Below are 13,689 nucleotides of genomic sequence, written 5' to 3'. Positions count from 1 at the left end.
TTTCAGGTGTACAATTCTGTATTACATCATCTATAAATCCCATTGTGTGTTCACCACCCAGTCAGTTCTCCTTCCATCACCATATACTTCATCCCCCTTACCCTCATCTCCCACCCCCCACCCCCCTTACCCTCTTGGATTAAGGGCCTACCCTACTCCAGTATGCCCTCATTTTAAATAATTACATCTGCAACAACCCTATTTTCAAATAGGGTCACATTCTGAGGTTCTGGGGTTAGGACTTCAACTTGTCTTTTGGGAGGACACAATTCATTTAACGATAAACTGACATTACTGTGCGTCTGAATTCCCTGGGGATCTTGTTAACATGGGCTTGGGGTGGGGCCTGAGGTTCTGCCTTTACAACAGGCTCTCTCAGAGATGCCAATGCTGCTAGTTCAGGGATACGGTAACCGGCTTGTTCTGGTTTGCCCAAGACTTTCCTGGTTTTAGAAATGAAAATCCTAAGTGCAAGGAAATCCCTCGGTCCTGGGGAAAGTAGGATGGCTTGTCACCCTATTATATCACAGACCACAGTTTGAGGAGCAAGGATCTAGCTACAAGCTATGTAAATTGCCCCATTAATTACATTACTGAATATTCATATGTGTCTTTACATTTCAATAATTTATTTTGCCAGAACAATTCAAGTTTCCAAGAATCTGGACCTAACAGATACCCTGAAAAAAACTCCAGACAAAACTGTGAAATGGTGTTAGTTGAGCTGATGGGTACCATCGGTGAATATCATATGTTAACTCATGAAATTAACAATGACGCTCAGTAGTGTCCCTGTTGGGTTGAAAATCGAGATTTCTAACCCCTTTACAGAGTAACTATGAAAGGGCAAAACCTTTTGAGGCTAAGGCTACCCAGTTTGTTTGTAATCTTCAGTATTCTTGTCCTGTTGCTGCCTGGAAACTGTCAAAGTGGAGGGGGAAAGCTCCTTTCTGAAATTGGATTTAAGCCTATCGAAGTAGGGACAGTATCCTTCAACTTGACTCCTATTAAGACCACCTGAAGAACTTTAAAAACTGCTGAGTCTCCACCCCACACCAAATGACTCAGGCTACCTGGGATTCGGCACAGGCAGTCATAATTTTTTTAAGTTCTCCAGGTGATGCAAATGAGCAACCAGAGTTGAGAATCATTGTGCAGGGTCTTCCTTTATAACAGTAACCTTGCCAGTTTGTTCCTAATCTTTTCCCACCAGCACCCATATTCCTCTCCACTCCCTTCTATGACCACATAAACTTTTGTTATGGTTGATCATTTCCTTGAGCAAGTTCTCCTCTTCCTCCTGTTTGTGTCCTGTTTATACAATGACCTCACTGACCTGGGACCATGTACAACTCATTGGAGGTAATAATTACTCCTGCAACAACTGACTTTGGCAGGCTTTTCTCAAGCCTTATTGACTGTCTTTTACTCTTTCGTAAGAGTATTCTTAACATCACCCACAATTGAGTTAGCCTGTGGTAGTGTTGCTGTTTTGACTGCAGAGTCTCGCAGGAAGCAAGCTAAGTCTCCCACAGAATCTATACTGTGTGTTTTTCTACAAACCAGCCACAGGAAATCTGGATGGAGCGTATATTACTTTTTTTATTGGGATATAATTCACATGCTATAAAACTCACCCTTTAAAAGTGTACAATTCAGTGGTTTTTAGTACATTCACAAAATTGTGCAACCATTCTATCTAATTACAGAACATTTTTGTCACTCCAAAAAAGAAATCCCTTACTCATTAACTGTCACTCTTCGTTCCTGCTGCCCCCCTGCAACCAGTAACCTATTTCTGTCTCTCCGGATCTGTCTATTCTGGAGGTTGCCTATAAATGGATCATTTGATATGTGGTCTTTTGTGTGTGGCTGCTTTCACTTAAGTGTATTTTCAAGGTTCATACATGTTGAATCAGTACTTCATTCCTTTTTGTGGCCAAATAATTTTCCATTGTATGGACATCCTTACTACATTGTGTTTGTCCATTAATTGATGGACACTGTGATTGTTCTGCTTTTTGGCTATGATAAATGGTGCTATGAACATTCATGTACCAGCCTTTGTGTGAAGACATGTTTTCATCTCTTGGGTATCTAGGAATGGAACTGCTAGGTCATATGGTAACTCTATATTTAGCTTTTTCAGGAACTTCCAAATTGTTTCTGAAGATTTTTTGACCTTGATACAGCTCTCTTTCCTAGGTGTGAAGTGGTCTGTACTTGTTAGGGTAGGGAAAAGGATTCTCAGGCACTTTAAACTTTTCTCCTGTTATCTGTTAAACATTGTATGTGCAGGGAGAATGGTCCCTCCACAGAGAAACTTCTTGTCATTCAGTTTCATCATTTCAAAATGTGAGGAAATCTAAAAAGTGGAGCACCTGTGGTGGCGAGGATTCGGGGTGTCTGAGCTCCCAGGTTCCTGATCATCCCTCCAGCTGTATCTCAGGCCACCTGTCTGTTCCTGGCACAGACAAGGCCTACTTGTTCCAAGGACATGACTAGGGCCACTTCCATCTGAGAAGGCCTGGTGGGGCGTCCAAATGCAGCAACGGAACTACTTTTCGAGGATACCAATAAACCTCATGTAGCCAGGTAAGGAGAGCCCTGCAAATGTAACGTCCTACTATGTACAAAGCAGAAACTTACAGGTGCCACGGCGGCCTGGAAGACGTTGCCCGGACCTCCGACCCAACCTCCAGGTTCTCCCATCCCTCCCTGTCGCTGGTCCTGCTCCTCCGCTGGGGGTCTGAGACAGCGCGGGCTTGCGGGGGCGGGCGGCCTTCTCAGCATGCGCAGTCGCTGCCGGGCTCGCTCCTTCAGTGGGTGCCCCGCGGGGTATGCGCTCACGCACGCGCACGGCCTCGCCTGCTCGCGCACGGGGCCTCTCGCGGCACGCGCCCCGCCCCGCCCCGCCCCGCCTCCTCCCCCCTCCCGCGCGCCCGCCTGCCGCCCGCCGCCGCCGCCGCCGCCGGAGCTCTGTAGTATGGCATCGAGGAGAATGGAGACCAAACCTGTGATAACCTGTCTCAAAACCCTCCTCATCATCTACTCCTTCGTCTTCTGGGTGAGTGGTCAAGCCGGGCCGGTGGCCAGGCCGCCGCCGATCAGTCCGTACGGTGATGCTCCGAGAAAGGAAGGGGGAGGAAAAATCCCAAATCAAAAATCAAATCTTGGACCCCTCCTTAAGGAGACAGACGCAGGGTGGTGCTGGGCTGGCGCTGCAGGATGGTGGGTGCAGGTTTGGGGCTGCTCGGACCCTGGACCCCGCCGGGCGCAGGCTGCAAGGGGCTGCGTGGTGGCGGTGACTGCAGGTTGTCGACCTTTCCAAACGTTGTTTAATACATTGATTTATTTTTTAAGCTCTCTGGATGGGGTCAGCCTCTGGGGAAAGTTGCGGATTTATTTGTCTATTTTCCTCTCTGGAAACCTCCTCCCCAACCTCCCTTATCAGCCTGTAATAGGTGCTACTTAGAGCTAACCTGTGGTCAGCTGGGAGCGGGCGCGGGAGCGCTGGGCTTGATCCCAGATTCCCGGTTATTCCCGACTCCGCGGAGCTGCGAGAGGGATGCGTCAGGAGCCTTGTGCCTGCCTGGCAGGGCAAGGGTGGCCAGAACCCCTCAAGCGCACTGTTTGGGGGTGGAGGCCCCGCCGCCGCGCGAAGACGCACGGACGTGAGAGGGTCTTACATAAACCAAGGGCATCTTTGAGCTTTCTCGGCGACCCAGGAGATGGGTCTTGCGACCCTTTTCCCACTCCCCTCCACCCTCACACTCTTTATCTGGCCTTTCTGTCATTGCGTGAGCTCAATCCGCAGAGCCCTGGGGGAGGACTCCCGCCACTTGGTGACAGCAATAGCGCCCCAACTCTATTCCCCATCTAACTGGTGCTGCTACCAGTCCTTGAAGCTCAATGCAGAAGGGTGACGTCAGCCCCTCAGCCAAGGCCTCGGGGGGCTGCGTGGTGCACCTCGCGGAGCGATGCGCCCATCTGCGCGCGGGAGGGGCGAGAAGGAGGGGGCTGGAGGCTTGTGCCTTACCTCATCCTGTTTGGCAATTCGTGGAATCGGTGCGGGACTGACACTGCGGTGATTCACTTGGAGGGGTGGGTGGTACCTAAAGAACATTACCCGTTATTTCTTTTTACATGTAGAGAGCCTCCCTCTCCCCAAGTTCCTCATTTCCACACCAAGCCACAGCCACCCTGCTGGAGAATGAATGTCTCTCATTCCTCCCCCCCCCCATTCCCCAATAATCTGGGTCATTTCAGCTTCCAAAGCAGTCATTTTGAAACCTGAGGCTCTGTAGAAAAAAGCCAGTCCCGTCTCCGGTTGTTTTTCTCCTTGCCACCTACCCCCCCCCCAAAAAAAAAAAGAAAAAAAAAGAAAAAGAAAATTAGCCCTCGTTTTGGTTTGAGACTGGACACAGTGCTCTATGAGGTACCCAGATTGCGCTTGATGGTGAACTAGGCTGTTTGTAATTACCAAGGCAGGAGCTGAAATTTATTAAGGATAAAAAAAAAAAATCCCTAATGCTTCCCCACCCCCACTCCTGCGAGCATTTCCTTGTCACTGGCATTGGTGATTCTTCAGGTCAGGGAAACTGGACTCTGGGGACCAGGCATACCAAGAGCTCTGCAATGAGACAGGGTATATTAACTGGTATATAACACAAGGCAAACACAGAAACACACTTTATTTGGACGGGAAACAACACAGGTTGAAAATTTTCGGTAGTGGAATTGTAAGCGATGTATGGATCATATCTTAGGTTCTGCCTGGAAAAAGCTGTAATGCATGTTGCTTGCTGAAACTTCGCAGTAGCCATTCCTAGGAACTGTTTTAGGTTTTCGTTTGTTTCCTTAAATTTCTTTCTGTTTAGCCCTTTAATATTTACTTGATTTCATTTTTGTTACTGGAGTAAATCATATGGGTGATTATTTTTAGCTTCCTGAAAAATAAGGTTTACAGTATATACAAAGGAGTGTTGTTCTTTCAGCATCACTGCAGGCTGGTAGAGGAAGGGAGTCTTCTAGACTGAGGCTTTTCGTGTAAGCTCCTTAAGTCTTCTTGCTTACCTCGCCTCCATTCCCATGAATCTAGTAATTACTTAATGCCCCCTAATATATCTTAGACAAGCATTGCATTTCCTGTCCTCTGGTGTTCCTTGATGCCTGCGTTTTAATTTTTTCCTACTTTCAATATTTTATAGTCTTCAATAAAATGTTAACCTGGAGCAATTTCAATAATTTAAATAGCATTCAATAATCATTTCCTACTTCACAGCCAAAAGAATGAGATCTCTCCAGATGTGAGGGTATTTTAAATACGTCATTTTTGTTATTAAACCGTGATCCAAATGCTGTGTTTTCCATTGTACCTTAAATGCTGGTTTTTTTTTTAAACCAGCTTTATGGAGATACGATTTACCCTTTTTAAAGTGTACAATTCATTGTTTTTTAATATAGTCACAGATAAGTGCAATCATCACCCTAATTTTAGAACATTTTCATTCCCTGAAAAAGAAATCACAAACCCTTTAGCTATCATCCCACCTTTCCCCCCAATTCCACACCCCTCCTTGCTCTAAGCAATTACTAATCTGCGCTATATATCGACTTTCCTATTCTGGACATTTCATATGAATGAAATGATATACTAGGTATAGTCTTTTGTGAATGGCTTCTTTCACTTAGCATGATGTTTTCAAGATTCATCCATGTTCATTCTTTTTTATGGCTAAATAATACTCCATTGCATGACTATATCACATTTTGTTCATTGTCCATTGATGGACTTTGGGTTTGTTTCTACTTTTTGGCTATTATGAATATTGGTGCTGTAAACATTCATGTACAAGTTTTTTATTTGAACATATGTTTTCAATTCTCTTTGCTGCGAATTGCTAGGTGGTATGGTAACTCTATGTTTAATCGTGTGAAGAACTGCCAGACTGTTTTCCAAAGTGACTGCACCATTTTACATTCCATCCAGCAGTGTATGAGGGTTTCGATTTCTCCACGTCTTTGCCAACATTTGTAATTATCTAAGTTTTTTATTCTAGCCATCTTAGTAGGTATCTCATTCTGGTTTTGATTTGAATTTTCCTGATGAGTAATGATGTCAAGCATTTTTTTATGTGCTTGTTGGTTATTTGTACATCTTCCTTGAAGAAATGCCTATTCCTATCTTTTGCCCATTTTTAATTGGGGTTATTCATTTTTTATCATTGAGTTACAAGTGTCCTTTATATTTTCTTGATTCAAGTCTCTTAAAAGATACATCATTTGCAGATAGTTTCACCTGTTCTGTGGGTTATCTTTTCATTTTCTACATGGTGTAGAAAAGTTTTGAAGTACAAAAGTTTTTATTTTTATTTTGATAATGCCCAATTTACTTATTTTCCTTTTGCTGTTTGTGCTTTTGGTATCATATCTAAGAATCCTTTGCCAAATCCAAGATTATAAAGAAAATACTGTTTGTGATTTATCAATTCAGCGAATGCAGTTGATATATTTCTCTTTCTCTAGCACCTAAAGCTATGTCTGGCACATAGTAGATACTCAAATATTTGTCAAAACTTCCGGGGTTATGTTAAGTAATTAACAAAAAAAGATGACCTTGGTGTTGTTTTTAAGTGGAAGATGGAGGAAATATTAGACAGAATTCTTTCCTTTGTGTTCTCTATGAATAGTTTTAATAGGACTACTTCTCTTCCCTTACTGCAGTTTAAATTTAGGACTAGTAGACATTTGCACTTAAAGTTGTGGTAGACCAGTAGCATTAAGAGATTGATATACTTGAGCATATGCTAAAGCAGAAGTCTACAGTTATGAAACAGACTTGTCTTGTCTGGCATCCTCTTTTGTCTACAATCTCTCTCTTTGAGGTGTTCCTCTAAGGCAGTGGTTCTCAGCAGGGGACAGTTTTGCCCTCCCACCCGCCCCCGAACATTTGGCACCGACTGGAGACATTTTTGGTCACAGATGGGGGTGGGGTGCTATTGGTATCCAGAGGCCACAGGTGCTGCTAAACTCCCTCTAAGGCAAGGACAGCTCCTCACAACAAAGAATTACCTGGCTCAAAATGTCAACCGTGCCTGCAACCTCTGCACTATTGAACTTCTACATAGTAGTAAGTCCTATGAAGAGAAATAAAGTCTTGCAAAACTCACCATATTTACTGGGTGTGGATCCACCATACTAGACCATGCTCAACATAGTCGCAAGTAAGAAGAAAAACTTTCACTAATACACCGTAATTCTTTATTTGAAGATGAAAGGTAGGTAGTTCTTTGTATAATAGTGTTGAAATGGTTAGGATGATTCGTCTTAGAGTTAAATGACATCACCTGAATGCTATGTAAATGGATTCTTTATTTTCCTTGATTTCTATGTTTCGTTTTCAGGTTAATAGAAGAGGAGGAAAAAGCACACCTAGGAGTAAGTTACTCTGTGGTTTAAAGACTAGCAAGCAGTGCCTGGCATATATCTAGGAGGTTTGCTGAGGAAATGTTTACTTAATGAATGAATGAATGATGAATAAATAAAATTTTATTGACTACTCTTGGGCTCATTTATTTATTTCTACTCACCTCAATTGGGATACTTTTAAAACAATGTTATTTCCAGTATATCTGTGGTGATATAAATGTGTTCCTGACACTGATGTATAGAAATGTGGGATAGAGGACTTTATAAAGATTTACTTATCCTAATGATAATTCAATTTTTATATTTTTATGATCAGCTAGTTTACCAGACATTTTACTTATCTAATTTTTTAATTGGAATTTAATTTGTTAAGCTTGAATTAAAAAAAAACATATCTATCTTGTCCTAATACAAAACAAACATCCCTCCTTCACAATAAATACATTTTTTTCAACAAGCGGGAAAACTTTATAAATATGCTGTTTACAAGGTAAATTCTGTTTTGATTTATAAGTTCCTTCATGTATTTTAAATACTCATCTGAGTTCTAAGCTAAGATTTAAATCCACCATATCTAAATCTGCTAAATAATATTGTGAAAAGAAATATTTTTTGCATCATTCCAGTGTATCTTAATTTTGATTTCTTCTTTGGTTATTCAAGGAGGTAATTAGCTATCAATAGTGCAATAAAATTCTCTTATGGTGAAATAGGAGTGATTTTTTTTTTCATTTGGGAAACATCACTAATCTCTTTGGGGGAAGATTTTTTGTTAGGTTAAATAGAGGGGGGTGAATCTTATAAAACAGTCCCTAACATTTTACAAAGTGTTTGAATTTGGGCACAAGCTAAAGTTTATACTTATTATCTTGCATGTCAATGCAACTCAACAAACATTCAATGGATGTCTTTTACATGCCAGGTATTTGAATAAAATGTTTACCAAGTTTTACTAGCTGCTGCATTTAGCATTTTACCTTTGTTTCTAAGTCATGTACTTATTTTACCACTTCTTGACTTTTCAGTGTTAGGTGTTATATATTGTCTTTCTACTATGGAACATGGAGATTTAACTCTTCTACTTCTTTCTCCCATACTCACATCTTTCCTATATTGGGGCAGACCCCAATGTATCATTTATCCTTTTATTATTGTCACTTTTCGTTTTGGTTAGAGCAGTATGCGGTGATTCCATTAATGCGATTAGGTAAGCCTGTTCACAGCTGAGCCATGTAGTGTGCACATTAGGATTGTTTGCACAGCTTTTTGTTTTCCCTGTAGTTAAAATTGCTTTGTTTTATATCCTTTGCTTGTTAGTCTTCTGTGTTCACCACCAATTTATCTCCATGCTCTCCCCAGGAACTGTATATCTCACTCAGTATGTTCAAACCCTTCATGTATCCTATCAGTTCCTATTGAAGACATTCCTCCTAGAGCATTCTGACCTTCAATCTGGGTCTTTGAAACAGCTGACATTATTATACTCTCTACCCATCACCCTGAGGAGTCCTGTCTCCTTTTATGCTGGATCCTTAGTTTCCTATATGCCTGTCCTCTCACTCTTTTTATTGGTTTCTTCCTTCATTTTGATGGAGTAAATCTATTAACTTTCTGGAAAAGAGTGTATTTAAGCCTTACAGATGTGAAATTTTTATTTTGCTCTTGCACTTAGATAGTTTGACTGAGTCTAGAATTCTAGTTTGTAAATCATTTACCTTCAGAATATTGCTATCTCCCTCTGCCCACTAACCCAGTCTTCTTGTTCTTGTTGCTGTTGCAAAATCAAATGTTATTTCTGATTGTTCTTAAATTCTGATTTTTTTTCTCTGAGAGCTTTTGGAAACTTTCTCGTTCTTAGTGCTGTGTTGTATATTTAATTTCATTGCTTTCAATCCGGAAACTCAGGTCCTTCCTTCAGTTTGGGGAAATTTTCTGACATTGTGTTTTTAAAATTTCATTCCCTGTCTTTTCTGTTCTCTCTCTTTTGATGTTGGACCTCTTATACAGATCCTCTAATTTTCACAATTGAATTTTCCATTTGTTTTTTGTGTTGGTTTCCACGAGCTCTTTTTTGATGTCTGAATGTTTTTTTCTAGCATCTTGCTCTTGTTTCATAAGTCTAGTATCTTTTGTAAAGCCCTCTGACAATATTAATGATTTTTTAAAAAGTTTGCTTTTTTTCTCCATAGTTTCTTCCAAACTTCTCTGTTTTCTGGCATATTACAGGCTTCCCTCAAATTTCTGGCGACCATTCGCTGTGTTGTTCTGTTCATGTTTAAGAGTAGAGCAACTAAGAAGCTGATTGGAAGCTCCCAGCATGAAGTGGGAGTTTGTTAATTGTAAGTTGGGTGATTTGCCTGGGCAATTGAGTTTGGGAACCAAGGTCAGGATCTTTAGGTCTTTCCCCCTGGTCCAATCAGATTTCCTGCAGAAGAATCTTCCAATCTTCTTTCCAGATGAAGAATGTTAGGGAAATGGGTGTCTCCACATGCAGTATATAAACCTTTGTTTAATCTCCTATTTCCAGTAGAGAATCCATGTACACTACACTTTTTTGTTCTCCAGGTCAGAGACCCTCTCTAGAAAATAAATTTTTGAACCTGTGCTGGAATGCAGAAGAGGCCAGAGACAGGAAGCTGGAGGGGACCTAATTTCTTTTCAGACAGCTTTTTACCAGAGCCTCCTTATCTTAAGCCCCCCTTCATCCCAAATTCTAGATGTTCATGGAGCCACCTTTTGGGGGGACTTGTATGCAAATATTTCATTTTTGGCTTTTCCCACAGCTGCTATGAAATTTGGCTTTTTCTCAGCTTCCAAAATGTCACTGTGGTTGTCTTCTCTTCCATTCTCTTTATTATTGTGGGTTAAAAAAAATCCTTTAGGTGTCATTTCAGCGGAGTTTTGGGAGATAGCCAAGGTCAATGGATGTGTTTAATCCATCATCTTTAACTGGAAGTCCTTTCTATCTGTATCTCTACATTGCATAGTACCAATTAAATACATAGGTGAATGTGAGTGATTAAATAGAGCATCTAAAATGGCAATAGTTGGGCTATTCTAGTAGATATTGGTATCTACTTTTCAAATTTCAAAGAGCTTTTGGATATCAAGGGGACTGTTCCAGGCTGGAACAGGTTGAATAAGGCACGTCCTCTTTAAGGTCATCTGGTTATTGGGGACTGGAGTTGGATAAGTAGGAATGAAGGTCTGAAGGTTGCTGCTGCTTTTCTCTGCTCTTCTAATTTTCTTCCCACCACGTGAAGGCCCATGTGTCTTCTGACCTAATTCAGACCTTGCTAGATTAATTCAATGTGGAAGCAGGAGAATTCTAAGTATGGTGGGGAGTGGGGTACTTAATGTTAAATGGGTCATTGTTCTGCCGTTTTTATGTTACTACAATGATAACCCTTCATTTTATTATAGGACTTGTACATTACAATCTGAAGAGTCTTTTTATTTAATCAAATTTACTTCCCATATGCAACATGCAGTAAGGGTATGTGCACTACCTTTTATAGCATTTAGAGAACATTAAGTCTTTTGCACTTAGTAGTTGCTTAGAAACTAGCTCAATTTTTGTCCAAATAGAATGAAATACTTTCTTCAATTTTAATTATAGCCAGAGTTCTTTATTTGACCTTACTGTGAGCTACATATGATTCATTGACTGTTTAGCATTATATACTGTTTGAAGTAAGCACCTCAGAAGGTGCTGAAAATTGAAAGTCATCTGTAACTGTATTTCTTTGTTTAAACATATTAAACCCTTGACAGGGGTGACTAATGCACTGCTAAACCAATTTGAAACGCAGTTTTAAAATATATTCTTATGTCTTTTCCTCCTTTGGTCCCATTAGAGCAGCTTCCAATTTGGGTTATCTCATGGCAACCAGATCGTTGGATTACTGCTCTTAACAGGTTTTGGGTTTTTTTTGGCTGTTATTTCCCTTGCCATGACTAAATGCTTTTCATTCTTGGCTGAATATTTTTGTCCCGTTTTATATAGAGCCCCGATATTCATCAAAAAAAGGACTCCAGGTGGGGATGGGGGAGATAGGAGAGGGTTTTCTTTGTTTTGTTTTTCCCTTTTGGTTAGTTGATCAGCTAAACATGTAAGCATGTTAAATAGTTTGGTGATAGGATTAAATATCCCAATTATACTTGGAAAGATTTTCTTTAGAGCTTTTTGTAATGCATGATGGGCTTTTTATCATCATCTGTTTTAGATGGGGTTGGTCAGCACAGGTACTAGCTGAGCAATCTAGATCATTGCTTCTCAATCCTGTTTACCCATCAGGAGTTCCCTAGGAGGACTAAAATGTATGCTTAGACCCACCGGTAAGAGATTCTGATTCAGTTGGTCTGGAGTGGGGTACCGGCATTGGTATATTTAAAATAATTTTCCAGGTGATTCAGCTGTACAGGTAGGATTGAAAACCATCGATTTGGAGAGAACTCAGTATATAATAGCAGGCCTAGGGAGTATCTAGCCTTGGCCTATTGATTTTGTCTGCTTTGCCCAAAAGTCTGCACTAGGTCTCCAGTGTATCTTAGTAAGGCCACATGGCCTTGTCACTCTTAGGAGACCTCGCGAGTTGTTCCTGACTGGAGGAGTACTCATCAGAAATACTAAGGGGCTTTTGAAAACACAGATGTTTAGTCCTATCTCATGTAGTTTCAATTTTAATTGATTGGGAGAGAGGTCTGGGTATGTAATTTTTTAAACCATTCCCAAGGTGATTCTAATTCCTGGAAGGTGACTCCGTGGTCCATGATGAAGTTTGTTATAAGTAAATTCTTACCATATGAATGCTTTCTTGTGAATTGACCTATGTTACCATAAAGCTAGTTTGAGGAGAAGGTTCCACAAGCGAGATGTAGCCAATGTAGTATTTTTCTTTCTTAACTGGTTTCTGGCAAGAGTCTCCAAATGAACTCTTGGAGTTTGGGGTAGTTTCCATTTCTTCGGGAGAATCTATTTCTGTTCACGGTTGCACTGAGAAGTTAAGTCTCTTGGTTTGCCCTCTGTTAAAAGATGAGACTGTCATCCAACATGTAAAACACAAAGCTGAATTCATTACTTACCAAAGTAACAGAGAGCTGTGTTAGTCAAGCACAGTTTATGAGTGAAGCAGCTTGCTGATCTATCTGGGAAGTGTGGTGGTGTTTGGGGGTTGCTTTGGTTACAGAGGCATAAGTGGTTGACCTTGGCCTTAGAACCATGGCTGTTTGGGTGAAACTGGTGTTCATTGACTTTGAGAAGCGTGTTCATTGCAGTGTGTCTGTTGCTGATTGGTTGATCTTGAATTGTATGAGACTGTCATTGTAATTGGCTTCCATAAGTATGTTCCCTGAAGCAAGTTGCCATCGATAATTAGATTGAGGTATATTGTCATTGATCAAATAGGTCTCAAAGTGGGTGCTGGTGGTTACTATTTACCATTGCCTATTGAATAATCAATCTCCCCCTACACCACCCCAAGAGCATAGACTTTTATTCTTGTCTCTGACTACCGTTCCTTGCTTCTCTGGTGAAATGAGGTTGCTTGTGCACCTCAATTACAATTCCTTAAACATCATCCTGGTGATGTATAGAATTCCTGGATCAGTTTATTTTTCTAATCTTTCACAAACACTAATGAGAGTTTCTGATTTCCAGGGATTGTACTAGGACTTCTCAAAAGTAGACCTCTTTGAGTTGAAAAGGAACCCAAAGCTTAATAATGAGGCTGGGTGGTAAATGTTCTTACACATCCCTTCCACATCCTTGTCTTTTCTTGTACTCAGTTTCTATTTCTGGTGAGGCTTTTGAGGATTTCTTGCTTCTCCCAATTTCTGTTTCATATATTCTAACCTGTATCGCTCACTTAGTATTCTTTTAACTATTGCCTTCTATTGAGGGGATTTGAAATTAGTACTGTGTGAAGTTTTGGCTTGGATATTTGCCAGGTGACCTTATGCAAGTCACATAGTCTCTTTGAGCTTTAGTTTCTTCTTCAGAATTGAGAATATCTGTGCTTATATGCCTCAGTCAAGTGTTGAATGCTAAATGGCATTCAAGTGCTTTGTGAAGTTTGACACACGTGTTGGCAACTTATTCGATATGGTGTAGAATGTTGCTTTTTTCTTAATTTCTTGCACAGGGAGTTACTATATCAATATTTGTTAAACACATAAGTTGACAGAATGCTCCCTATCCTGGAAATTAAGGATGATTACCTTTTTGGGTTTTATGGTTTGCAACCAAAGAGAGCAGGG

The 13,689-nt window shown here is 40.8% G+C and overlaps 1 protein-coding gene and 1 long non-coding RNA gene across 2 annotated transcripts in view; one reads left to right on the top strand and one right to left on the bottom strand.

Moving 5' to 3' along the window:
* LOC308494370 overlaps window positions 1-2,914 on the bottom strand; it is a 35,588-nt gene extending 32,674 nt beyond the window's left edge. Inside the window, exon 1 of the long non-coding RNA XR_013992921.1 lies at window positions 2,650-2,914. This is a non-coding gene — a long non-coding RNA (uncharacterized lncRNA). The remainder of the gene's footprint in view (window positions 1-2,649) is intronic.
* TSPAN7 (tetraspanin 7) overlaps window positions 1,614-13,689 on the top strand; it is a 131,401-nt gene continuing 119,325 nt past the window's right edge. The window contains exon 1 of the mRNA XM_081042136.1: window positions 1,614-3,067. Within this exon, the coding sequence (XP_080898262.1) occupies window positions 2,792-3,067 (276 nt within the window). The 5' untranslated portion in view covers window positions 1,614-2,791. The remainder of the gene's footprint in view (window positions 3,068-13,689) is intronic.

The sequence above is a fragment of the Rhinolophus hipposideros genome, assembly GCF_964194185.1.
Source record: "Rhinolophus hipposideros genome assembly, chromosome: X".
Taxonomy (NCBI): domain Eukaryota; kingdom Metazoa; phylum Chordata; class Mammalia; order Chiroptera; family Rhinolophidae; genus Rhinolophus; species Rhinolophus hipposideros.
This window is presented reverse-complemented; position numbering and strand designations above follow the sequence as displayed.